The sequence below is a fragment of the Neofelis nebulosa genome, chromosome 1 (assembly GCF_028018385.1).
Source record: "Neofelis nebulosa isolate mNeoNeb1 chromosome 1, mNeoNeb1.pri, whole genome shotgun sequence".
In the NCBI taxonomy this organism is placed as follows: Eukaryota; Metazoa; Chordata; class Mammalia; order Carnivora; family Felidae; genus Neofelis; species Neofelis nebulosa.
The window spans coordinates 42,481,938-42,508,545 of record NC_080782.1 but is presented as its reverse complement, the minus strand read 5'-3'; the positions used below and the strand labels follow the sequence as shown (position 1 = coordinate 42,508,545).

Genomic DNA, 26,608 nt, shown 5'->3' with positions numbered 1-26,608 from the left:
ACATTTGTGGCCCTCCTACTGTTTTTCAGACTCTAAAGGGCTAAGGCTATAAGGACAAAACAGCCATAGTCCAATTTTTTTTTAATAAAAATACAATCCCGTGGGGGGAGACAGACATTAGACAAGACACACACACACACACACACACACACACACACACACACACATATCCATATAATATGTATACGCACATTGTGGCTAAGTGCTATGGGAAAGGATAACAGATGAGCCCACTGGTACTTTAGACCAGCGGTTCCTAAATGGGGGCAGTTTTGCACTTCCGGGGGACACTTGGTAATTTCTGGAGACACTTCTGGTTGTCAGCTGGGTGTGGAGCTACTGGTGTCTAGTGGGCAGAGGCTAGGGATGCTTCTAAACATCTTATGATGCATATGGCAGTCCCCTATAAAAAGAATTACTGGGGGGCGCCTGGGTGGCGCAGTCGGTTAAGCGTCCGACTTCAGCCAGGTCACGATCTCGCGGTCAGTGAGTTCGAGCCCCGCGTCAGGCTCTGGGCTGATGGCTCGGAGCCTGGAGCCTGTTTCCGATTCTGTCTCCCTCTCTCTCTGCCCCTCCCCCGTTCATGCTCTGTCTCTCTCTGTCCCAAAAATAAATAAAACACGTTGAAAAAAAAAAAAATTTAAAAAAAAAAAAGAATTACTGGCCCTAAACGTCAGTAGTGATGGAGACCCAGGGCAGCCACGTTCTCCCTGAGGAAGTCTCATTCAGGGTCAGAGTATCTGCCTTGCAGGGTTGCCCGGAGCGCTGAAGATAATGGATGCAAACCCCTGAGGACGGCCCCGTACCCTGGGGACCCTGAGAGAGGGCACGTGTACCGTGGCTAATACAGGGCTCTGCGTCAGACTTCCTGGATTGGGAATCCTGTCTCCCACTTAACTGAGTGACCTTGAGTAAGTCATTTGACATTGCTGACCTCAGTTTCCTTGTACATCCAATGGCACAAATACACATAGCACTACGTCACAGGACTGCTGTGAAGATGATGAGGTCACGCAGGTTCAAATGCTATACTGGCCTATGTTACTGTTCAACACAAGTTTGCTCTTCTTCAATGTATCATAGCTATAATTATCAATAACCCAAAGGCTACTTCTAAGATCACACTCAGGATAAAAAGTCAAATGGCAGATAGGCCTGAACTTGCTCCAGGAGCCCCCTCCCTAGCCGTGCCACCTCCTCTTTGGGATCGGGTCTTCTGGCACCTTCCCTCCGCTTTGAGCCTCCATTTTCCCATCTGTAATTGAGCCTAACTCCTACCCACAAAGAATGATCCTGGAGATCTATAGCATGTGAGGGTGTTAGGGAGCAGCTGCCCCTGGCACAGAAGGGCACACACTCACCCCACTCTTGGTCTTGCCGCTCACAGAGAGCCCCAGGGCCGGGCCCCCCGCCAGGGACTGCTGCAAGCGCTCCTTCACGGCCACCAGCCGCAGCTCCAGGTCAATCCGTAGCTCCTCCTTCGCCCGACACTCAGCTTCCAGGGTGGCCACGGCCTCCTCCAGGACCTTTAACTTCGCTCCTGGGTCCAAAGACATCAGTGAGAAATGGCTGAGCCTGGCTTGAAGCATCAGGGGCTTCGGCAGGGCCTCTGCTTCTAGTCTGCCCCGTGGCTTTCCCAGCCCTTTGTCCCCATTAAGAGATGGACTTCCGGCCTGGGGTGCTAGCTCTGTGCGGGGTTGTGTGGTTTTTACCTGCCCTGTACCCATTTCGCCCACCTTCTCGATACAGAACCCTGATTTTCCACAGGAAAACCACCTTCTCCTCCCATTCCCTATAGTTTGGATAGTGCTGACCTCACTTTTAGTTCAGGGGGTTGGCACATAACCTAGATCTGGCCCATGATCATAATTCCATTTTCTGGTCACATTGATTGGTTTAGAGATAAAATTGGTCTAATCAGAGGGAATCCTGAGACTTTTGTGGGGTCCGCTGGGAAGAGAAGTTCTCTCTGCTGGGGTGGCTGGGAGGATTGGGTGAGGGGTAGAGCTGTGCAGCCATTATGCCACCATGAGGCCACACAATGAAATCAGGATGGAGGAAGGCAGAAGCAAGAATTAAAGAAATATGCTTCCTGGTGACATCATTTAAATACCTGGACCTTGCTATACTTGATCGCTCAGTTTTCCAATTACATTTTTCTTTTCTTTTTTCTTTTCTTTTCTTTTCTTTTCTTTTCTTTTCTTTTCTTTTCTTTTCTTTTTTCTTTTCTTTTCTCTTCTCTTCTCTTTTCTTTTCTTTTCTTTCTTTTCTTTTCTTTTCTGTAAGTTCTATGCCCAACATGGGGCTTGAAATCATGATCATGAGATAAAGAGTCCCATGCTCTATTGACCGAACAAGCCAGGCACGCTGATTTTTTTTTTTTTTCATTTCTAAGCCAATTTGACTTTGGTTTCTCTTACCTGTAACTGAATTATAACACAGGGCTTTACATTGACCAGGGGTTCCATTTTGCTGCTTATTCAGTCTAAAGTAGCAACCCTATATTCGTATCTTTTTCATGCCAAGAGTTGCAGTGGGCCTTACCAGGTTTAAACGTTAGCTCCATTCATTCTTTGCTCTGAGACAAATAGGAGGCTGCACTGGAGGATTTTCCAGTAATGGTGAATTCTTTCCATTCATTCATTTATTCATCCATCCATCTATTCAGTAAACACTTAGCGAGTGCTTACTATGTACCAGGCACTGTTCTTGCCCTTGGGATATATCAGTGAACAAAACAGGCAATGTTTGCCTTTATGGAGTTCACATTTGTGTGTGTGTGTGTGTGTGTATGAGAGAGAATAAACAATACATTAAAATAATAAATAGAATAAATAATCTAATATTACAAAGTGATGGGTTACAGAAAAAAAAGTTGAGCACAGTAAGGAGGACAGTTAGCCTGCTCCAAACTCTTGTTTTGACTCTTAGAAAGTTTTGTATATTGGGGTGCCTGGGTGGCTCAGTCAGTTAAGTGGCCGACTTCAGCTCAGGTCATGATCTCATGGTTCGTGAGTTCGAGCCCCTCAATGGGCTCTGTGCTGACAGCTCAGAGCCTGGAGCCTGCTTTGGATTCTGTGTCTCCCTCTCTCTCTCTGCCCCTCCCCCGCTCAAGCCCTGTCTCAGTCTCAAAATAAATAAACATTAAAAAAAATAAGAAGTTTTGTATATTGAGACCACACTGCTTTCCTATGCTTCCTTCCACAGATTCTGGTTCCTGGCTCCACAGAAGTCTTAACCTTTAAGCTAGAAGTTCTCAGTTAGGTTCATGGATTTTTAGGCAATCTAAGGGTGAGTTGTGAGGGCGCATAAGCTCTTGGCTGCTGCAATTGTCTGTAACACTGTGAATTGTGGGGTTTTGTTCCCTCCTTATGAAAGGGTCCATAGGTCCCATCAGATTCTCATGGGGCTATGTGACCTTGGATATATTTTATAAAGGACAAAGACCTCTGTTCTCTCAAGCATGTGTGTACAAACCTCAGGCTGAAATTATGCCAAACTACAGCTACGGGGAGAATTCAAAAGAAACGGTGGAAAGTGGGGTGCAGAGGAGCCCAGAGCAGCCTGAGTCTGCAGGGGTTATGGCCCTGGATTTTCGAAGAGGATCCTGGGAACATGTCTCTGTCCGTCAATCCCAGAACAAGGGCCAGTGTCTCACACAGCTGGGTGTTCAGCACATCCGTGAACGAGTGAATTAATGTGAGGCTCAAAACGGTATCTCCTATTTCCTTGATTCTAAGTCACACTCTGTTGTCACATGTTAACATTTCTAAAGTCAGACCAAATTTTGCAACCTTAAGTGTACACATTTTTGTGATGCATCTTCATTCCCTTACCCCAAATCAGTAAATTGATGGCACTTAAATTGGCCCTTAAATAGGCACTTAAATTGATGGCACTTTCATTAGGAAGGATGATGATGATGATGTTGAGGAAGAGGTGGAAGGAGGATAAGGAGGAGGAAGAATGGGAGGAGAAGCCCACTTGTCCTGGATAACCAGGTGACCTCTGCTATGAGAGGTGTCAAGGTCCAGCCCCACCCCCCACCTTGAATGCCCAGGACGTACCCATGTAGGTACCTGGGTTGTTCCGAATGGCTTCCTTCAGCTCCCTCTTCTCCTGCCTCAGTGCCATCAGCTCTGTCCGGATTGTCTCCTTCTCTTTTTCCAGCCTCTCTTTTTCTATCAGGTACCTCCGGGCATCTTCCTCAGCTCGGTTCTTACCGTACTTGTATTGATTGGCACCTGCAGAGATAGAAGACAGGAAAAGGCCCCCATTCCTGACCTCTGGTAAGGGTACCTGGGTGACCTTGGCGTCTTTCTCAGCCCCAACTTCTCCATCTGTAAAATGGGAATATTTAGATCTAAAAAGATAAATTTGGTGTGAATCCTCCAAGGAAATAGGAGCAAAAGGGAGGCAGGAGAGCACAGAGACTCAGAACAGGGCCTTTGGAACGAGGCAGACCGAGGTTTGTGTTCTCTTTTGCCCTTTACTAGTTGTGTGACTTTAGGGCAAAAGTGAACAGTGGTGTTTTGTGCCATGCCCTGGGCCTTAGTTTCTGCATTTGTAAATGTGGATATTGATCAAATTGGCCTCTTAGCATTGTGCTAAGTTTTGAATGAGATAGTTCATGAAAAATACTTAGTACAGTATCTGTAGAAGTGCCTAGTAAATGTTAGATGATGATAAGAAACAAATTTTTGTGATGTATAACACACTTTAGCTTTAAAAGGGCGTTTTACAGTCAATTCTCAGATATATGTAAGATAAGGAGACAGGTACATATAACTCAGATCCATAGAAAATCAAGGAGTTGGGCTAAAGTCAGGCATTGCCCATTTTATTCCTGAAAAATGGGTTGGGGGAGCGAGGGGCCCCAGGAGTCTGTTGGAGGCTCTACATTATGGTGGACAATAACAAATAATTATGGCAAAAATTTATCGAGCATTTACTATATGCTAAGCCATTGACATGCATTTCCATTTAATCTACATAAAAACTTACTATTATTAGCTTTATTTTGTTGGTGGGGAAACTGAGGCACCGAGATGTTAGGTCTCACTGTTAATGATGGCAGAGCCCAGTTTGAGCCCAAAGGGTCGAACTCCAGGGTTCGTGTCATGCATTTACTGCTCTAGCTGGAGTGATGCCATAGTCTAACCTCTCAGGGAAATTTTTATTTATTTTTTTGCTTCAGACAGTCACACACAGCCCTTTTAAGTTGGTGGGTGTGGAGTTTGGAGCGATTCCCATGGTTACTAATAATTGGGGGTCTTTTCTCTCTAGCTCTTGTAGGGATTGCAGTGGTCCCCCAGTGATGCATGCAAAATTCAATTCCTGTCACAATGGCCCTGATCACAAATAAAGCATGGAGGGCAGAGAAGGGGACCCATACTCCCCCCAACTTGCCAGATACACAATGGCATCCCATGGGAGTTTTCTCCCAGACTTTTGGATTCGATAGACTGGGAAATAAAAATAAATGGGTAGTCCAGCAAAATGGTGTCAGTGTTGTATCAGATAAGGACCTTAAAATCCCCAACCACCATCTGTTATTCCCAATATTTTATAAAATAAATAGTACCTCAACATCTCCAGAGTTGGAAGGACACAAATACAGAGGAAAATAGTCATTTACACTGAACAGATTGAGCAACCTCACAAGAGACCCCAAGCCAGAACTGCCTAATGAAGCTGTTCCAGGATTCCTGACCCACAGAAACTGTGACGTGACTCATGTTTACTTTGGGAGCTAGTAAATTTTGGGTAATTTATTGCCCAGTAATCGGTAGCTAATACATGACCTTGGGCAAGACCCTTCTCTTTAATGTTCTTCAGCTGTTTCATCTGAGACACACTGTCGGACTAGATCTGTAGTTTGAGGAGCCCTGTGATTTCACAGTGACGGCTACCAGGCTGCTGCAGGGGCAAAGTGGGGGCCGACGGGTGGCCCAGCTCCAACCAGAGCAGCTCCCCTTCTATATCTCTGATAACCTGGACTTAAATATAACATTTGATTTGAAGAACCTGTGTTTTGTTATCTTTGTTGTTGTTTTTTAACGTTTTGTGATTTCTTTAGTCTTACGTGCCTATTTCAGTTTACTTTTCCATTTTATTTTCATTTATTTAAAAATTTGTTTTTAAGTTTTATGTATTTAAGTAATCTCTACACCCAACGTGGGGCTCAAACTCATGACTCCGACATCAAGAGTCACATGCTCTGACTGAGCCAGCCAGGCGCCCCTACTTTTCCATTTTAAAATGGGCAGTCCTGGGGCACCTGGGTGGCTCAGTCGGTTAAACGTCCGACTTCAGCTCAGATCATGATCTCACGGTCTGTGAGTTCGAGCCCCGCATCAGGCTCTGTGCTGACACCTCAGAGCCTGGAGCCTGTTTCGGATTCTGTGTCTCCCTCTCTCTCTGACCCTCCCCCGTTCATGCTCTGTCTCTCTCTGTCTCAAAAATAAATAAATAAATGTTAAAAAAAAATTAAAAAAAAAATAAAATGGGCAGTCCAGGGGCGCCTGGTGGCTCATTCGGTTAAGCGTCCGATTTCAGCTCAGGTTATGATCTCGTGGTTCGTGAGTTTGAGCCCTGTGTCGGGCTCTGTGCTGACAGCTCAGAGCCTGGATCCTGCTTTGGATTCTGTGTCTCCCTCTCTCTGTGTCCTTCCCCCGCTTGCGCTCTGTCTCTCTCTCTCTCTCAAAAATAAATAAACATTAAAAAAAATTAAAAAGGACATTCCATAAAGGCCCATATTTCCAGTGCCAATGTGAGTAGAGCGTCAGGAATGTTACACAACAACCGTCTGATTGTTCGGTGGGAAAACTCAGACCCAGAGAGGGGAAGGGACTTTTCCAAAGTTACGCAGTAATTAAACGATCAAGTGGGGAATGGAATATAGCTCTCCTGACCCGCAGAAGAGATTGTCTATATTCATGAAATGGAGATCTAATAAAGAAAAGTATTTAAAAAATTAATCTTCAAAAAGCAAGGGATAGAACTTGACTGTGATCAGGTGCAGGGGGCAGAACTATAAAGCAATAAATAAAAGACTCTTGGAACGTGCTGTCCTACAGGAAGCTGGCCTGCTCATAAATCACACAGGAGCAGAGATCAGTGTTGGAAATCAAACAGAATTTACCATAGCCTGCCATACTTAGCCTTTATTGTGCTGTGGGGCAATCAGGCAATTCATGGAGCTCCTATGGGGTGCCAGGCAGAGCCCGGGCTAGGACACAGAGATGAGCCGTGCCTTCCAGGCAGCTGCCTGAAGGGTATTTGGAGGAGTTCATTTCTCCACGTGTTACCCCAGATCAGAAATTATAAATTGTTAGCTTTGGAACAGACAGAGCCTGAGGATGAATTTTACACGTGCATATATGTGCATACATATATAAGAGACAATGGAACACAAAAACATATTTGGCCTTATTTAATGTTAACATTTTTGAAAATTAATTGCTAGTGTTAAGAAAGAAGTGGATTTCACATAATGGCTAGATTTCTGGTCTCTTGAATAATCTGCAAACCTGGGTTGGCATGGCTGTATGGGAGCCACCGGCTGGGGCTGGGTAGTGGCCAGCCCTATAGCTGGAGCCTGAGTTCTCCGGCTTCCTGCAGTCTTCCCCCACCCCATTCTCTAGCGTTTCTCTTCTGAGGCCACTTGCTAGCTGCCCTTCATCACTTGGCTTGTGCCGTCATTTTTCTTACGGTAGGGTATTTTCTTGTATCTCACTTCACTCATTAATTTGCCTGCCTGATGTCCGGAGGGATCCGATTTGAGACCCCCTACCCTGTGGATTGTTTCCTTCCTTTCCTCCCTCCCACATGGGACTCACTGGAGGCATGGCGCTTGACTTTGACCTGCGGATCCACGCGATGGGACTTCTCACTGCAGGAGGAGGCATGGCGTTTCACCTGGGCCCCAGTGGGACGCTTGGGCTCCTCGTCCTGGATGGGAGGTGGAGAAAGGAGTTGAAGTATAGGTAGGCTCAGGGCCCTCAATGCGGGTGTGTGTTCTGGTCCAACTGTGGTGGGTGAGCGTTGCAGGACCTCTGAGATCTATGTCTCACATTTTTAGACCGGGGGGGCACTCAACAGTTTATAGACTACTTCTACTAGCATATATCATTTGATCCTCATCCCTTCCTGTTGGGGGCAGCAGAAGGTGCCCTTAAACTGGGATATCTGCTGAGAGGAAATCAGGAAGTCTCAGAGGGCTGTAGGTGACCATATTTGATTTATTTTTTTTTTTAACGTTTATTTATTTATTTATTTAAAAAAATTTTTTTTTTCAACGTTTTTTATTTATTTTTGGGACAGAGAGAGACATAGCATGAACGGGGGAGGGGCAGAGAGAGAGGGAGACACAGAATCGGAAACAGGCTCCAGGCTCTGGGCCATCAGCCCAGAGCCTGACGCGGGGCTCGAACTCACGGACCGCGAGATCGTGACCTGGCTGAAGTCGGACGCTTAACCGACTGCGCCACCCAGGCGCCCCAACGTTTATTTATTTTTGAGACAGAGAGAGACAGAGCATGAACGGGGGAGGGTCAGAGAGAGAGGGAGGCGCAGAATCCGAAGCAGGCTCCAGGCTCTGAGCTGTCAGCACAGAGCCCGACGCGGGGCTCGAACTCACAGACCGTGAGATCATGACCTGAGCTGAAGTCGGACGTTTAACCGACTGAGCCACCCAGGCGCCCCCCGTATTTGATTTATCATAGATATTTCTCTCTTCACATCCTTTGGAAGTGTCCCTGAAATTTTCCGAAATGGCTAAATATAGAGTTCCCAGGGAAGATAAAAAGTCATGGATGACGTCAGCCAATGGTGGAAGGAAGATAAGTTAATAAACTGGCTATACCTTTGTGCATGATGAAAGTATTAAGGGCACTCAGAACCCTGTCAGAGCTCAGGGAACCATGAATGGAATATGATAATAATGTAATATGATAATGATATTGATAACAACAGTACTCTTTACCCGGTGTAAGACCTTCCAATGTGTAGGCATGGTGCCCATACAGTATTTCATCTAGTCCTTGCAATGATTCAGTCAGGTAGCTTTTATGGATTCATCTGAAGCCAGCAAGTGAGGACCAGAGAAGTGAAGCCCAAGGTAACCCGGATTCAGCCCTGAGTCCAAAGTTCATGCCCCTAGGTACTAAGCTGTCTTGCTACTGAGCTCTTGCAGTTGAGGAAGATCTCAAGCTGCATCCACTGGCTCATATGAATCTGAAGAAAGACCATATACGTGGAAGGAGGATGGATGGAGAAGTTTCTAGAAAAGGGAGTCTCAGAGGTGAGAGCTCTGTGTCATCCAGCACTGTCTAGGGCAGGGGTCCTGGCGTGCAGATATGTCTGCTTTCCTTGGCAGCCGGGTCCCCTCTTTCTCCCCTAGCCGTGAGGCCTGACCTGCCCACTGGTGTCTGATCAGAATGTGGCTGTCTGGCTGTCCCGTGGAAGGAAAAGACACGGGACATGCTGCCAGAAGCAGTGTGGTTCATGTGATGGCTGCAGAGGCCTCGTTGTAAATGAACGAGCTGGCCTCTCCTTGATTTAGTGAGCAAGACAGGGAGAGTCTATCCTGGAAGCTGAAGCCCAGACTGTGGATGCCACAGATGAAGGTCTGTGGGAGTGGCCACCCAGTTAGTGCCCCCGCTCCAGGCCCCACTGAGTCAGCACCATCAGTCTGGAGAGCAGTAAACAGCTGGAGAGCCCAACACCTTGCTCAGACCGGCATAGTGCTTTGCATTATATAGAGTCCTTTCCTCTTCCTGATCTGGGGAGCTTTCTGTTGCACTACCCAGCCTCCTGTGCTGAGGATTCCTTATCTGGAGCCATGATCTATGGCAAGAAGGGTCCTCCCTCCCCTTCCAGCTGCCGGGCAAATGAAAATCATCTGTGAGGCAAAGATAAAAAGACACAGTGACGGAGACAGAGAGAGAGAGAGAGAGAGAGAAAGAGCTGATCAGTGGCCTTTGCCACGTTCCCAGGCACTCCCAAGGGACCCTACCTGTATCTTTTCATAAGGAACATCATCATACACACGGGGTTCAGGCCACTGATCCTGGCAGGATCTTGCATACCTAGAAAAGGTAAGGTGCAGTGATGATGGCACTTTGTGGCTTACGGTGCTTTCCTGTCCACTCTCGTTCGATTCTGGCAGCAGCTTGCGATGGATGTTGGAAGGTTAGTAAGGGCAACCATGGCAGGCAGCACTGGGCGGTTGCTGTATTATGGCCTCGCAGGCAGGGACCCACGTGATTCTCATAACCACCTGAGAGGCAAGTAATTCATCACCTCCATTCTCTAACCGAGAAAACAGGATCCAAGCTGGCAAGCAACCGCCCCAAGCTGTTGCTCATGAGAGTTGAGGCTGGAACCCGGCTCTTCTGTTACATACACCAGCCCTGAGCCTGCCTGATGCCCGAGGGTGTGAGAACCTATGGTTCCGTGGCTTAGAGCCGAGCCCAGATCATTACCCCAAAGGGCCTCTGCTCTACTGCTCATCCCATCCACAGCTTCCCCTGACCCTGGACCACCTCGGTTAGCCAGCTCACTCCTGCCTGCTGGAAGGGGAAGGCACCCCCCTCTGACCTCCCAAGGAAGTGGCGTCCTCCTCAGCTCTTCCTCCCTTCCCTCCCACTGCCCACGGCTGGGCTCAGAGGCTCTGAGAGGCTGCTGCGGGCTGCGGGGAGCCGGCCCTTACAGGAAGGAGTTGCGCCCTGCGCTGACGATGCTGGTTAAGGTCTCCACGTCCACGTAGTCATAGTGCAGCGCCTCGGGGGTGACTTTGGAGCCCATCTCCGCCAGCAACAGCCCAAGCCAGCGGCCCATGTCCTCTGAGCAGTTTGCCTGAGGAAAAGGAGGCACAGGCTGATTGCACTTCAGTACTGTTAGGGCCTCAGGCTACCTGCTCACTTTAGCCGGACCCATATTTGTATAGTACCTGCTGTGTTCCCAGTATATCTGCGTACAAGGGGAACAGGCCTGCAACACACATCCAGAAACCCGAGTGGCTCCTTACCTTTTCTTTATTCAGGTTTTGGCTCTAATGCAACCTCCTCAGAGAAGTCCTCCCTGACCATCTCTCTAAGACACACTGCCTGCCGCACCCCCCCCCCCACTCCCCCCTATCTTCAGAGCCATTTCGATGTGAAAACAGCATTTGGGCATTCCCTGGTTTTTTTTTCTTAATACTTACTTTTTGCTAGAGGAGGTTGTTTCTCACATAACCCAATCAAAAATTTTTTTCTTATAATTGCCAATGTTTTTGTAGCACTGTATACAGGAAAATTGCCAAGAAGTTGCTGTAACCAAACCCCCTCCGGTAGTTCTCATTTAAAGAGCGTTATTATGAAATCAACTTGGCACACGACTGCTAAACTTGAATAAAGGAGGCACACTTCTTGCCAGAAAGCTCTGTGTATAATTTAAGGGACAAAAGAGACCTATCTCACCCTCTCAAAAGTAAAAGTTGAGTGACAGAGGCAATATATCTTGAAATTTAAGAAATGGGTGAGGCAGTGGGTACTGGGCAAAGAAAACAAGGTCCAGAGGCTGGGTTTTGGTTCTAAGATAAGACCAAGAGGCTAATGACCCCCTTGGAGCCTTGGATAAAGCACCTAGGAACCCAGGCCTCAGTTTCCTTGTTTGTACTCTGAGGGAGGAGTTCTTTAATGTTTCTTCAGCATTAACATTTTAAATTCTAAAAAGCCAAAGGACTGATATGCAGAAGAGAGAGAGACTCAACCCATTCTATAGGACCTCAGAGAGGAGGGTGAGTGCCAGGGGGTGGGAACAACAGTGAGTGGGTGGGATGAAATCACATTTTCATTCAGCCATTTGTTCAACAAATAGCAAAAGAGGCCTTAGTATGGGCTGGGCATCATGCTGGGTTCTGGAAAAACAAAAGTATATGAAGCAGGTATGATTCCTGTCTTCACAGAGCTTCAAGATTTCAACTCAATATGGAGACCATCTTTCTAAAAACACAGCTGCTTGCACTTTCAACAATAGCCAAATTATGGAAGGAGCTCAAATATCCATCAACTGATGAATGGATAAAGAAGATGTGGTTTTTATATACAATGGAATACTACTTGGCAATGAGAATGAATGAAATCCTGCCATTTGCAGCAACGTGGGTGGAACTGGAAGGTATTATGCTAAGTGAAATAAGTCAGTCAGAGAAAGACAGATATCATATGTTTTCACTCGTATGTGGAATTTGAGACACTTACCAGAAGACCATGGGGGAAGAGAAGGGGAGAAAATAGTTACAAACAGAGAGGGAGGCAAACCATAAGAGACTCTTTTTTTAATTTCATTTTTTTTTATTCACATCCAAATTAGTTAGCATCTAGTGCAACAATGATTTCAGGAGTAGATTCCTTAATGTTCCTTACCCATTTAGCCCATCCCCCCTCCCACACCCCGTCCAGTAACCCTCTGTTTGTTCTCCATATTTATGAGAAAAGACTCTTTTTTTAAAAATATTTAAAAAAATTTTTTTTAATGTTTATTTATTTTAGAGACAGAGAGACAGAGCACAAGCAGGGTCAAGGCAGAGCGAGAGGGAGACAGAATCTGAAACAGGCTCCAGGCTCTGAGTTGTCAGCGCAAAGTCCGACACGGGGCTTGAACTCACGAACCGTGAAATCATGACCTGAGCCGAAGTCGGACACTCAACTGACTGAGCCACCCAGGTGCCCCGAGAAAAGATTCTTAAATGCAGAGAACAAACTGAGGGTTGATGGGAGTGGTGGGGGGGGGGAGGGGAAAATGGGTGATGGACATTGAGGAGGGTGCTTGTCAGGATGAGCACTGGGTGTTGTAAGGAAGCGATGAATCATGGGAATCTACTCCTGAAGCCAAGAGCACACTGTATACACTGTATGTTAGCTAACTTGGCAATAAACTATATTAAAAAAAATAAAAATAAAAAATAAAAAAAAAATACATAGCTGCTTGATAGGGGCAGGCTGCCTTGAAGGGCAGCGGTTTACCTGAGGTGGATGGCCACTGATGGGAAGGTTTTAGAGGGGATTCCAGAATCAGATCCGGGTTAAATCAGACTAGGGGCTTCTTAGGCTTGGGATTTTAAGATAGGGGTGAATAAACAAGCCTTAGTTCTAGAGTTTGCCAGATATAGCAAATAGAAATGCAGAATGCTCTGTCAAATTTGAATTTCAGATAAACAACAGATACTTTTTCAGTATAAGTATACCCCAAATATCGCATGGGATACACCTACATTACAACCATTGTTGTTTATCTGAAATTCCAATTTAAGTGGGCATGCTGTATTTTAACTGGTAGTCCTTCTTGGTCACTTGGCAGTAGTTGGGCTTACTTTTCCTTTTTCCTCAGTCCCTGTAATGTCAGGAGCAAGGCCCCCCCACCCCCAACAAAAGCCCACACCCAGGCCAGAGCTCCTCTCAGCCGCCACCACCAAGAACCTCCTGGATTCTCTCTTCTCACCTCCAAGATGGCGACCTCTTGTCGGTTGCGCAGAATCCTGAAGGCAAATGGATGTCTGGGCCCAAAGCCTGGGGCCACCTCACAGCCATGGAGAGTAATGGCATTCACATGGGTCCGCAGGTCTGTGTGGTCCTTGTGGAAGTACAGAGTGTTGCATTTCAGACGACACCAGCGTTCCCTCCAGCCTTGGTTCACCAACACGTTCAGGTAGCCTGGGAGGGGGAGACCGGTGGGTATGACCTCCTGACAACCGGCCCTGGGGAAACCCAAGGTGGGGGCTCTGAGTCAGGTTCCTGGGTCTATATCCTGTGGACGAAGTGCCTGGACAATCCTCATTCTCTAGCTGGAAGAAGGAACCTCGCGGGTCCAGGATCTGCTCACTTTCTCTGGGCCTGTGACCTCCGGTACCCTCTTCTCCTTTTATTTCCCTACATGAAATGAGGATTGATACTCACATTCCCATACTGCTACACAGCCTTTGTACCACACTGAGCTTGGTGAAAAGGGCAGGGACTATTGTATGGGTGAATAAAAGACACAACTTTCCTCCTCTCAAAATACCAGAGCTATTAATGAGACAGAAAATAATGGGTGATGCTGACACCTGGTGGCAGCATGTGGGAACAAAACTAGCCAAGAGAAGGGGCTGGTGACCAACAGGTTTAAGAATTCCTTCTTAACATTTTAGGTTTCAATCAATTTTCCCCCAGTAACATGCCCTGATTCACTGGTTACAAAATATTTCTTTATAGCCATGTGCTTTTATAATATTTTTTTCAAGTTTAATGGAATATTACTGCATATCCAAAATACAGAATTTTCTGTTGGATTCCAGTACATGGAACATTGCATTAATGTGAACAGACTAATATGTCTTCCCTTCCAAACCGTATCTAACTCATACTGAATGCATTTATTTATTTATAAATGTTTTATTTATTTTTGAGAGAGAGAGCAGGGGGAGGGGCAGAGAGGGAGGGGGACAGAGAACCCAAAGTGGGCTTTGCACTGAGAGCAAATGCAGAACTCATGACCTGAGCTAAAGTCGGATGCTCAGCTGACTGAGCCACCCAGGTGCCATTGGAATGCACTTATAATAAAAGTACTTAAAGATTTTTATCCAAGAAATTTCCTTATAAGACTGGGTCAGGGCGCCTGGGTGGCTCAGTCTGTTGTGTCTGACTTCAGCTCAGGTCATGATCTCACGGTTTGTGGGTTCAAGCCCCATATCCGTCTCTGTGCTGGCAGCTCAAAGCCTGGAGCCTGCTTCAGATTCTGTGTCTCCCTCTCTGCCCCTCCCCTGCTCGCATTCTCTCTCTCTCTCGCAAAAAAAAAAAAAGACTGGTTCGTTTACACACCCGGCATGTTACGTGCCAAGAGGAAATAAGATACTCTCCCTCCATCACAGTGTAGGAAACTGAGGCCCAGAGGCAGGTGGTGATTACAGCTAAGGTCACAGGGAACACAGAAATAGGGGGGTCAGTTGGCTTTTCCTTCTGCTGAGTGTCGTGGAAAGGCATGGAATGTTGATGCCGTGGGGGTTAGGTAGGATTCTCTCCTCTGCCTTGGGGGCAAGGTGGAAGAGGCTCAGAGGGTTTTCTGGCTTAGCCCAGGGGTCCACAGCAGCAGGGTCTGAACATCCTCCTCCTGGTGCCCAGGACCCACCACAGCACGGGACCTCCTGGTCGGGGCAGGATGTCTGTAGGCCATCAGCCAGCGGCTTCTTCTTGGAGAAGCTGATGATGCGGGTGATCTTGCGGCCTGCAGCCCTGCTCATTGAACCCTTCAGCTCTGCCAGACTGTTCTTCTTCCCTTTGCCTGTTGCCATGGAGATGGGTTAGGGGAAGGGAGGGAGCCCCAAGTCCCAGATCCACCCACCCCGGCCTTCCCAGCGGCCCTTTCAGCCTGCACATGGGGCCTGGCTGCGGCTGCAGGTACGGACGGAGCAGGTCACCCTACCCGGATCTCCAGGGTGGTCAGGACCTGCTCCGCGCTGTGTGCCCAGGCAGGACCCCTCCCGGCTCTGGCATCCTCCAGCCTGAGCCCCCAGAGGCTCCTACCATGGTCGCAGGCCTCCCGGCGGCCCAGAGTGGAACAGTTATCACCCATGCCCAGGCTGTCCGAGTCTGAGGTCTGCTTCTCTTGAGACAGTCTCTGGGGAGGGACACAGACAGCCTCATGTCAGAGGGCACACTCAGAGGTCCCCCTTTGTTGGTTCAATCCCCCCAACCTCTGCACATGATGATTGCCTAACAAATATTTGTCAGCAACTCTCACGTCCTGACACTATGCCAGGTATGGGGAAGACAATGCTGGCTTAGGATGGTCGTGTCTTCGAATCTCTCACAGCCTGTTTGGGGAGCCAGGCAATTAGGTGTAATAAATTCCCAGGGTTTTCCATATTTGGCATTTAAGTGGGAAGGTATTTAAGTGGGATACTGATGTAATGCAATTGGTTTAGGTAGTGATCGCCAGTGGCATCGTGGGGACAGACTGTAAGGGAAAGAGCCACATAAGACAGCGTCGTCCTGGGCAAGGTGAGACGCGGGAAAGGGAGGCGCTGAGATGACAGGATGTAGAGAAAGGGACGGGTTGGCATGTTCAGAATAGTTAGGGACCGGGAGATATCAGTGGTGACAGGAGAGGGGTCGTTAGTCATGAGAATGTGGGAAAATCCTTTCCTCTCCCCAAGGCTCTGTTTTCTCACCTGAGGCACACGCTCCCCAGGGAGCCGGCCCAAGTGCAATGGCAAGGCCAACAGACAACAGACCGAATCACTTCTAACACTTCCGCAAAGTGCTGCCCTCTTGCTCTAAAAAGCTCAACTGTGCCAGCCAGACTTGGGACAGGATTGAAATGGCACCAACCCATTTAAAAAGAATTACAGAGCTCTGAGGCCTCTCCACCTTTCCTGCCAACGACTTCCCAGACCAGGCTCAGGGATGCTTTGCTATACGCACAGAACTTGGGGGCAGGGGGAGATAGGAGAGGCCGTGCGCTACCCCCCGATTTCCAAAGGCTGGAAACATGGCAACGGTCAGAATTGGGCCAGATCTGTCAAAAGCATAATGGATCTCCCCTACAGGGAGAGTAACAAGTGTGAAACAAGTTATTTGTTTCTATTTGTTCTGCAATGGTGTACAGGTGGTTAAGTTTTTCATCAAGATAGAAGGCAAATACAAAACACATTCTGAACACTTTGGAACTGACTTAATGACGGTGACACTTCACGTACAAGACTCCATGGAGAGACAGAGCCACCGATACCATGTCCCCACTCCAAACACACCCCCCTAAATATTTGAACTGCCCTCCCCCTATACGCTTGGCCCCAGGAACATTCCTCTGCACACGCCCGGGACCGAACCACGGCACGCACCTGGAGGTGCGTGTATGCGTCTACACGTTTACGCCGTCAACGTTGCTTTCCTTCAGGCCCTACTAACGGCAAGGGCCAAGTGAGGGTAGGGTTGCACTTCTCCAGCATCTGCCTGGCATGAGAGCCCCCTACCTGTCCTCTCCTAGGGACTATATACTGACCCGGCAGCTTTGCTTCCACTGTGCCCCAGCAGCCCCTGTCCCTTGGCCCACCTCTGCCCCCATACAGTGTCGCCCTTCCTTACTAGCTGTTCACTCTCACAAATGTGCTCTCTCCGAGAAGCTTCCCCGACGCCTGAGACAGGGGCAGGCCCTTGGGTACCTGGTACTCTTCCCTCCCAGCACTCCCGCAGCCCAGCATTCGCGTCTGCCCCGCCCTGGGGAGCGCAGCATGTGTCTCTGTTAGGATGGCTCTTGTGCACCTGCCACACGGCGCTCCCGGCCTGCTCCCCGAGCAGAGCTCAGTCTGCCCCTCCGTGAGCGATGGGATGGCGAAACCATCAAGAGCCAGGTGTCTGGGGGTATATACATCCTTGCTCTGTTTCTTACTGACTTTGCACCTTTGGGCAAACCTCTCTGTGCCTCAGCTTCCTCCTCTGAAAATGTGACTCATCAAAGAGTTGTTGTGGAAATTAAATTAGGCCATTCATGTAAAGCATCAGGGACACTGTCGGCCACACAGTCATACTCTATAAACACTAACCTTTATTATATCATGTGAGCCCCGTGTGTGTGGGTTTGGGGCTCAGTCCCTTCATCACCCACCGGCACCTGGCAAAGCAAAGGCACTAGGCACATACTTTCCGACTGCCTGAGCAATCGTTAAATGACCGCCTTGCTTGCATTCCATCGGGCCACACTCTTCTGACAGTTTCCAATCTGCTTTAAATGGCTCCGGTCAACCGCGACTTCCTCCTGTCCTGGCGGTGTTAGTTACTCCCTCCTCTGGCTCACACTGCACCCTGGACATGGGCATTCGTTCATTCGTGCGTTCATCAATTCAGTAGACGTTTATTGATACGCTGAGGTGCCAGCTCTATGGCTTGGCTTCACCACCAGCCTGTGAATTTCCCCGGGGGCACAGCCCCTGTTGAGTCACCACTGCCTGGCACAGAGGAGGCCTCGTGGAGACAGATGTACCTTGTCTAGGTCCAGCTTGCACACGAGGACTGGAGATCTGGGCATGTCTGCCCCCTCTGTGCCCCCGGCAGGCCTGCTCACCTCTCGGATGACCTGTGGAGAGGACACACAGCTGTGAGCAGGTGGGCAGGGATACCGTGGAGGCAGCAGGAATGGGTCGATGTGGCCTCCCGCCACACGTATGGGGCCCATCAGGGTTTGAACACGGCTTTCTCCTGTGTCTACCCCTTGAATCGAAAAGTCAGGGGGCTGGGAAACAAGAGGCGTGGCTTCTAGACCTGGCTCCGTTGCTAATTAGTTGTGTGTGTGGTTTTGCGAAAGCCATTTTCTCCTCTGGGCCTCGCCTTCCCTGTCTGTAACATGGGGATAATACTGGCCCTCTGCTTACATCCTTGGGTTGCCTGAGGACCAGTGCGATCGTGGGTGTGAAGGGCCACGTGAACCAGGACGCCCTGCACAAGCGTGAGGGACTGTCTTCTGTGACCGTGCGGAACCTCCGCATCAGCCTGTAGGGTGGCCCGGGCCGTCTCCTCCATTTTGAAGATGTGGGAGCTGAGATTCCATGGCATTCACATGACCTGAGCATGAAATCAGATTGGCCGCCACTGGTTGCTCACCAATCCGTGGCTTTACGTGGGTTATCCCACTGTATCCCCATAGCAGCCTTGAGGGGCAGGGACAAGTGGGATCCCCATGTCACAGATTAGGATGATGGGACTCTGAGAATGAAGCCATGGTTGCCTGACCTGAACCTCTGGACTAATGACCTGCCAGCATCGGGATGTCAAGACTGTCTCCAGTCCAGGCTCAGTCTTTAGTCTCAATCTCCAGTCTAGGGCTCCTTCTGCTGACCCACCCGGCCCCTGGAGGGCAGAGGCTCCCCCAGAAAGCAGGTTCTCTCACTTCCTTCCCCTCCTGAGACAAAGATAATGAGCAACACTAAACATCCCAGGGGAGAGCTGGTTGTCACAGGAAGGAAGGGAGGCTAGGGAGGGAGGAAGGTGTCTGCTTGCTTTGTTTCAGCAGGACGATCAGAGGAAAAGGCAGAAAGGTGTCAGAGTGAAAGAGGGGCAGGGTGCAGGGACATGGCCGGCGGTAAGGGACTGGGGATAGGGGCCCCACCGCCATCCCACAGTGATCACTGACAGTTACTAAGTACTTCCTGCCTAGGGGGCACCTTATTAAATGCTCTCTAGGATCTTTCCAAGAACCATTTTACAGAAGAGCAAACTGAGGCACAGATAGGCAAAGTCATTTGCAGAAGATCACATAGCCAATAAGTGCCACTTAGGCCTGGGACTTGAACTCAAGTCCGTGCGCCACCAAAGTCCTCCCCTGTCATCACTATGGCACCCTGCCCATGGCCTTTGGAGGAGATTTCCTTGTCAGCTTCTAATCCTGGCTCAAACCACTCGGTTGTGTGACCTTTGGCAAGTCACATCAGATTCCTGTGTCTCAGTTTCCTCATCTGTACAATGGGAACGATAATAGTCCTATTGCAAACAGTATATGAGGTCATGTATGTGAAGCTCTTAGCACAACACGTGGCACGAAATAAGTGCTCAGCATATGGTAACCTTAATTGTTCTGCAGGCAGAGGCAAGATGCAGAAGCCAGACCACAGGTGGAGGTTGCAAGCATGCACAGTTCACCTAAGACAGGAAGGAGTTTTCCTGTTTTTTTTTTTTTTTCTAAGGATTAGCTTTATCTACTGATAAAATTAGCTTCCTTTAAAGATATCAAGCTCCCCATTCCAGGAGGTACACATGTGCAGCCTGGACAAGCCCACAGTAAGGGTGTCAGAAAGAGGATTCAAGTAACTAGAAGGAAGGCAGGACTCCAGCCTGGGGTCTGTCTCCTGGAGATGTCTGAGCCCACTTCCACGAGTAAGCCCTCGCCAGGCACAGGTCGCCGATCACCACCCTTCCCCTGAGCAAGGCCTGCTCTCCCAGGGATGAGAGCCCACTGTGCTGAGAGCCGGGCCTGGGAAGAGAGGAAGGAGGGGCGGGAGGGGTGAGGCAGAGAGGGCACACTACCTTGAGCCACTCCTCGGCTTGCTCCCGGCTCTGTAGTGCCAGCACCAGCACCTCGGTAGCCCCCTGGGAGAAGCGCAGCTCATGCCTCTTGTGCCGGCTGTCCTTGGGCACGTAGATGACGCTGCAGATATCCAGCGCCAGCCTCAGATGCGGCTGCCGGTCCTTGGAGCTTTTGTAGCACTGGGCAGGAAGAGACAGGGTCACCCTTCTGGAGGGGAGGGCGGAGGAGGACTTGGGGGAGCTCGACCTACCCCACAGAGACCTCCCCCACCGAGCCCAGCTGTGGGACTGCATGAAGACAGAGGGTGTGGCTATTCATCCCAGAGAAGAGTAGTCTGGAAAGGGGGCATTTTTGGACAATCTTCAGATCTCAAGGGCTACTGCGGGGCCCCAGGGGCACAACCACCCATCAGGAAGAGGCAGATTTTAGCATAAAACTAGGAAGACCATTCTAGTCTAAAGAACCAGAGAAGACACAGCCTGGCTCGGAAGGAAGCCAGCTCCCTGCTCCTAATGGGCTACCTAGCAGGAATGTGGGAGAGAGAATTCTAGGCGCGATGGAAGACTGGGCTTGGTTTATCAATAGTTTATCAATAATGATTATCACTTCCCAATTCTTATTATGAAGCCAGCATTACCTTGATACCGAGACCTGACAATGACATTCCAAAAAAGAAAAATGATAAGCTCATCTCAACCTGGTTGCAAAAGCCCTACAAAAAAATTAGCAAACGGAATCTGACACATATAAAAAGCATACTGTATCAAGACTTGATTTATTCTTTATTTATTCTGGGATTGCAAGAGTGCACTAGCCTTTAAAAACCAACACTATAATTCATCATATAAGTAGAAAAAAAAGAAAAGCCACGTCTATCAATAGACACAGAATAGGCATTTGATAAAATTCCCCACCCATCTGTAGTATAAATGAGCAAACTAGAGCTACAGAAGGGGGACTTCCTTAATGTGATAATAAAGACCTTCTACAGACCTCTCACAGCAAATATCAGCCTTAATAGTGAATTATTGTAACTCTCCCTTTGAGCTCTGGACTGAGACAAGGGCGCCTGCTCTTCCACCGACGTTTACATTGTGTTGGAGATCCTAACCAATGCAATATGTCAAGAAAAAAAATGGCCTAAGGAGTGGGAAGACGGGTCATGACCTTGGGACTGGTTCTGGCCTGGGGTGAGCTTCTCACTGCTCCAGGATGAAAAAAATGTCATGTTTCAAATGAGTGTCTGTTGGGCAAGGCTTGTCAACAGACTTGGGGTTAAACAGCTATGAATATTTTTGAATTATGTCCGCATTCCTACTCTGGAATTAAAGGCACATTTTCTTTTACAAAATGATGGCAAATTAAAAAAAAAAAACTAAGAAAGCAAGTTCCATTGTAAGTGCTGCATGGGCTCAGTTTTAGAAAAGACAGATGTATGGAAATGAGGTTAGAAATATGTATATTAAAACTTAACAGTGGTTAGCCCTTGATCAATGGGATTGTAGGTGGCTTTTGAAAAATGGTTTTCATCATGTTTTTCTCTAGTTTTATAAATGAACACATTTACTTGCCTAATGAAAACAACAAACATTGTTTTAAAGTGATTGGGGTGCCTGGGTGGCTCAGTCAGTTAAGTGTCTGACTCTTGATTCCGGCTCAGGTCATGATCTCACGGTTCATAGGTTCTAGCCCCTACGTCTGGCTCTGTGCTGACAGTATGGAGGCTGCTTGGGATTCTTTCTCTCTCTACCTCTCCTGTGTTCATGCTCTTTCTCGCTCTTTCTCTCTCTCCCCCCGCCCCACTCTCCCCTGCTTGTACACTTTCCCTCTGTCTCTAAAAAAAAAAATAAAATAATTTTAAGTGATAAAAAATTCATTCCTGGCAAAACAAAACTTGGCAACGTCTTTATCAGGTCTTTGAATATGTATGTGTGTGTGTGTGTGTGTGTGTGTGTTTCCATTCTGCTCTAGTGGGAGAGCCTCTGTGCACAAAGCAAGCCCAGAGGAACTGAGGCAGACATGCCTGCACACACACACACACACACACACGTAAGGCCATGTGAGGCCCAGAGGCACATATCCGCAGCCACTCACCAGGAGCTGGTCCTCCTTGATGACGGTCAGCTGCTTGGCCCATTGCCCGAAGCGCTTTTTCCGCAGCAGGAAAGCACATATCCTGCAGTCCCTCACCAGGTGCATGGAGGCCTCCTCCGAGGGCCACTGGTGCGTGGGCTGTGGCCCTTTCCCTTCCTCCTCCTCCTCGTCATAGGACTCGTAGGAGCTGCTCATTGCATCAGAGTCGTTGTCTGCAGGAACCACAGGAAAGGACCCGCTACTGTGTCATTGCCTGGGAGGCACTTCCATACCCTTGTGCAGATGTCCTTGCCCCGGGGTCCCGGGACCAGGAGGGGGTGGGCGTGAGGTGTGATCGTGGTGATCACTAAACCCGCACATGGGCACTGTGCTGTATAGATTTACCACTGGCCTTGCCATCTCGGTGACTTCACTTCTCAGAGTCCAGCTTTCTTATTGGTAACATGGTCATAATGAAGGACAGTATCTACCTCATCCAGCTGTGAGCATCAGTGAATGCAGAGCGTTCAGCCCAGTGCCTGGCACTCGGCGGGCACTCAGTGAACATCAGCTACTGTCATTACCCCAACATCTTCACATCCACAATCTCAAGGGACTCTCACAGCACCCGCAAATCCCCAATTTATACAGAAGGCAACTGGAGGCTCAAAGAGAATAAATGACTCATTCGAGGTCAGTCACCAAGGATCAGGGCGAGGGTTAGATCCAGGGCTCCTGACTCCCATGCCAGTGGTCCTTCCACTGAACCCTGGAGTCACTGAGTACCAGGGCTTGGGGCTTCTGTGGTGACCCAGAGGGGCTGGCACACACGTGTATTCCAAGGATCAGGTCAGGCCTGCTCTCTGAGGACAGAACCCTTCTGAATACCTGCCCCGTACTTACAGGAGTTCTTTAGCTCCCCATTCATCCTGGTCGCAGGGTAGCTGCTGTCTGCGTCCTCGTAGTAGCCGTCCATGATGGAGTGGGCTGGGCTGCAGCCATCTGTGGGGTTGGTAGAGGGAGCAGCACCTTGGAGAGAGACAGGCAGACTGCAGGGGCTGTGGCTGGGGAAGACCCCAGACACCCTGGCCCTGCTTGGGGAAGAGACAGTGCAGCTCCCTGCAGCTCCCTGGCCATGGTGAGGGGCCTCCTCTCTGCTCTAGCTCCCCACATGCTCTCTGTGCTCCTGTGACCAGGAGCTGCCCTGCTGGGCCTTGTCACACCTCCAGGCTGTGTTCATGCTATTCTGTATGCTGTCTTAGCTTTTGCTAGAGAACTCCTACTCATCCTTCAATACCCAGATCAAAGATCTTTCTTCTGACCTTCTTGGGCAGAGAATAGTCAGCCCCTCCTCAGTGATCCCACAGCATTGGGGTGTGTGTGTGTGTGTGTGTGTGTGTGTGTATTTTGGTCACAGCTCTGATCCCTGTACGGCAAGGAGTGGTGCTCCAGCTGCCTGGGCTTAGCCCCCTTGTCTTCTGTCACCTCAGTCCTTCCACTCCCCTCCTGATGCATATGCTTGCTCCCTCTGGTGAAAGCGATTCTCCTAAACCTCTGTGGCTATACCACAGAGGAACTGGACTGAAGAAGATAATAGTAGTGCTTGCAACAGTGACCACAACAGCTGTCTACGTGGAATTTTCCCAGCACATTCCCACTGAGCTGGCAGCACAGCGCAGGGGTGGGGGCTATCTTAAACTGTATTCTGCATCGGAGCTACTGGGGTCTCTTTAAAATGCAGATGCCTGGGCTGTACCCCCAGAGATTCTGATTCACTGGTGTGGGCTGAGCTGAGGAATCTGCATTAAAAAAAAAAAAAAAGTCTATTTAATAGGGCATTACAAAACATGGAAAAATAAAAACTATACGGAAGTTCAAGAAATCGGATTTTTTTTTCAATAGTTAAGATTATTTTGATCCAGATGGTTGCTGGGGCATGCTCTAAAGGTCAGTGGGCTAAGGGCACGTGCTTTGGGTTGGATCAGATTTGAGATAAAATTTGTCGCCACCATTTGTTTAGTGACGTCGGGGGGAAAAATCCCACAGTTTCTCTGCATTTCAGGGTCTTCACCCTAAAGTGATGTGAACAGTGCCCACCTTGGACGAGTGATAAAATGCATATAAGCTCTTAGCACAGCGCCTGGCACACAGAATATGCTATATGGATGCTAGATGTCATTATTATTTTCATCTCCTTTGATTCCCATAACACAGGGAGATAGGTATCAGCCCCATTTTACAGATGAGGAAACTGAGGCTCCACACAGTTTGCTAGTGACAGAGCCTGGAATAAGAACTGAGGTTGCCCGCTCAGGGAATAGGGGCACATACCCTCTTCCAGGAAGCCTTCCTTCTTCACCCAGTACAACTGGCTGTCAAACCACACTGTTCTGCAACGTGCTGCTCTGGGCTCCCAGCCCCTACCATCCATCTGTTTCCTGAGAACAGCAGCACTCAAATTCCCAGCAACTGGGATACCCAGTGCTAGCTCCCAAGTGATGGCCCCAGCCTGCCCTTCCCAGCAGGCTCTCTGAAGCCTCAGATGTTGGCAACATCCTGTGAGGTGGATGGTGGGGGGAGGTGTGACGGGGAAGAGGGAGGGGACACCCGGGGCAGTGCTCTTGAACACCTGGCAGGGCTGGACACCGGGTCAGAGGAAGGATATTCCCTGATGGGCTTGGCGCCCTCTCCCTGGTCAAGCTCCCTGACCCTTCCTGAGGCCCGCCCTTCCCTCCTGCCCCAGGATCCCTGCTGCCTCATCTGAGGGAAGCCATGAGCTCCCTCGGGAGGTGGAGGGGCCTCACCCAGCTGAGGGGCTTCACCTGGGATTCAGGGCCCGGCAGCGCTTTGTCTCCGCCCTCCTCCCCTGTCCTCAAGTGGAGAACAGAACAAAGTCACCTGCTTCCCATACAAACCGCCGCTTGGAGCCCCACAGACACCAAGAATCTCAAGGCTGAAGACAGCCACTGATCCCCTGGTCCAACCCCAGCACTCCACTCTGCTTTAACTAGTTTATTAGTGGTGAAAATAATATACCGCAGTAGCCCAGAGGTGGAGAGAACCCAGGCGTCCATCAACTGATGAAAGACTAAACAAAACGTGGTCTCTCCCTACACTGGAATATTACTTGGCCATAAAGAGCAAAGGAGGGCTGGTACACGCAGTGACGCAGATTAACCTTGGGAACACTATGCTAAAGGGAAATAAGCCAGACGCAAAAGGCCACACATTGTATGATGCTATTCACGTGAAATATTCAGAATAGGCAAATCCATAGGGGCGGAAAGCAGACTGGTGGTTGCCAGGGGCGCAGGGGGAAGGCGAACAAGAACGACTGCTTAACGGGGATGGCGTTTCCTCTTTGAGTGATGAAAAGGTGTGGGAACTGGCTGCACAGTCCTGTGAATGTACTAAATGCCACTGATTGCGCACCCGTCAAATGGTTGACATGGTCCATTTCACGTTATGTGTATTTTGTTACAATACAGAAAATATGCCCAGGGTGAAAAGCACAATCAGTACAAAAGAGTATGAATGGGAAAGTATATTCCCTTCACCCAGATTTCCATTCAATTCCCACAGGGGAATGCTGTTGACAGTTTCTTGCATATCCCAGGAGAGTCATTTAAATGAATGCAGGGATGCGTGTACCCCATCAAGGAACAAATGGAATCCTATTAAATGCAGTATTCTGCAGCGTTTGAATATTTTTCAGTGGCTGTATCTTGGAATTCATTTCTGATCAGCACAGACAGACCTATTTTATTTATTTTTTGGCGGCTGGAAGATATTCCACTGAGTTACTGAATGACAGGATAACATCGCATAAACATTATCTCATACAAGTTCAACTACGAATGCTGGGGCACACAAAGACCAGGATAGAGTCTCTTGTGTGTCACGTGAAGTTCCTATATCCAAGCCAGTGACTTCTCTGATCCTCAGAGAAACACCCATTTGTTTCACTGCAGGAGGAAACCCATTAAGAGGTCGGTCAAAAGCAGAGACTCTTTGTGGCCGATTTAAGAGATTTTTCAAGTGTAATTTGCACCAGTGCCCTCTAAATTATTTCATCGGGTCCACCTATCAGTAAAAATGTAATCATATAATGTACTTCCATTTATTTACGGGCCAATTATATACATATATGTCTCTCTCTCTATATATAGACTGCTTACAAGCATTATGCTATTATTAGATTATAAAGACTATAACTCTAAAACATTGACATGGAAAGTTTTTAAAAGAAGTGTTGAGCTAAATATAAGTAAAGCTTCTATAACTTCCTACATCGTTTTGTGAATTCCCTGGGGTGACCACCCTCTACATGGGAGACCTTTTGATTTCAGCCATGTGCTTTTTTATCCTAGGCACTGACTAGGTGTAACCTCGCCCACCTAGAAGATGCGGTCCTGCTAAGTACGAACCGTCTCACCAGTCCACCGAGGAGGAGCACTTAGGTCAGCAGCAGGTTCAGTGCTAGGGCCCAGGA

General features: G+C 48.6%; 1 protein-coding gene across 2 annotated transcripts in view; it reads right to left on the bottom strand.

The window, feature by feature from the left end:
• Window positions 1–26,608, bottom strand: part of AFAP1L1 (actin filament associated protein 1 like 1) — a 62,856-nt gene that overhangs the window by 5,319 nt on the left and 30,929 nt on the right. The window contains exons 6-17 of one of the 2 annotated variants that reach the window (XM_058719731.1): window positions 23,020–23,145; window positions 22,138–22,349; window positions 20,043–20,222; window positions 18,007–18,099; window positions 15,549–15,642; window positions 15,154–15,306; window positions 13,489–13,700; window positions 10,715–10,860; window positions 10,019–10,091; window positions 7,842–7,953; window positions 4,068–4,244; window positions 1,362–1,540 (exon numbers count right to left, since the gene is read on the bottom strand). In XM_058719731.1, the coding sequence (XP_058575714.1) occupies window positions 1,362–1,540; window positions 4,068–4,244; window positions 7,842–7,953; window positions 10,019–10,091; window positions 10,715–10,860; window positions 13,489–13,700; window positions 15,154–15,306; window positions 15,549–15,642; window positions 18,007–18,099; window positions 20,043–20,222; window positions 22,138–22,349; window positions 23,020–23,145 (1,757 nt within the window). The remainder of the gene's footprint in view (window positions 1–1,361; window positions 1,541–4,067; window positions 4,245–7,841; window positions 7,954–10,018; window positions 10,092–10,714; window positions 10,861–13,488; window positions 13,701–15,153; window positions 15,307–15,548; window positions 15,643–18,006; window positions 18,100–20,042; window positions 20,223–22,137; window positions 22,350–23,019; window positions 23,146–26,608) is intronic. The other variant, XM_058719733.1, reaches the window with a different exon arrangement.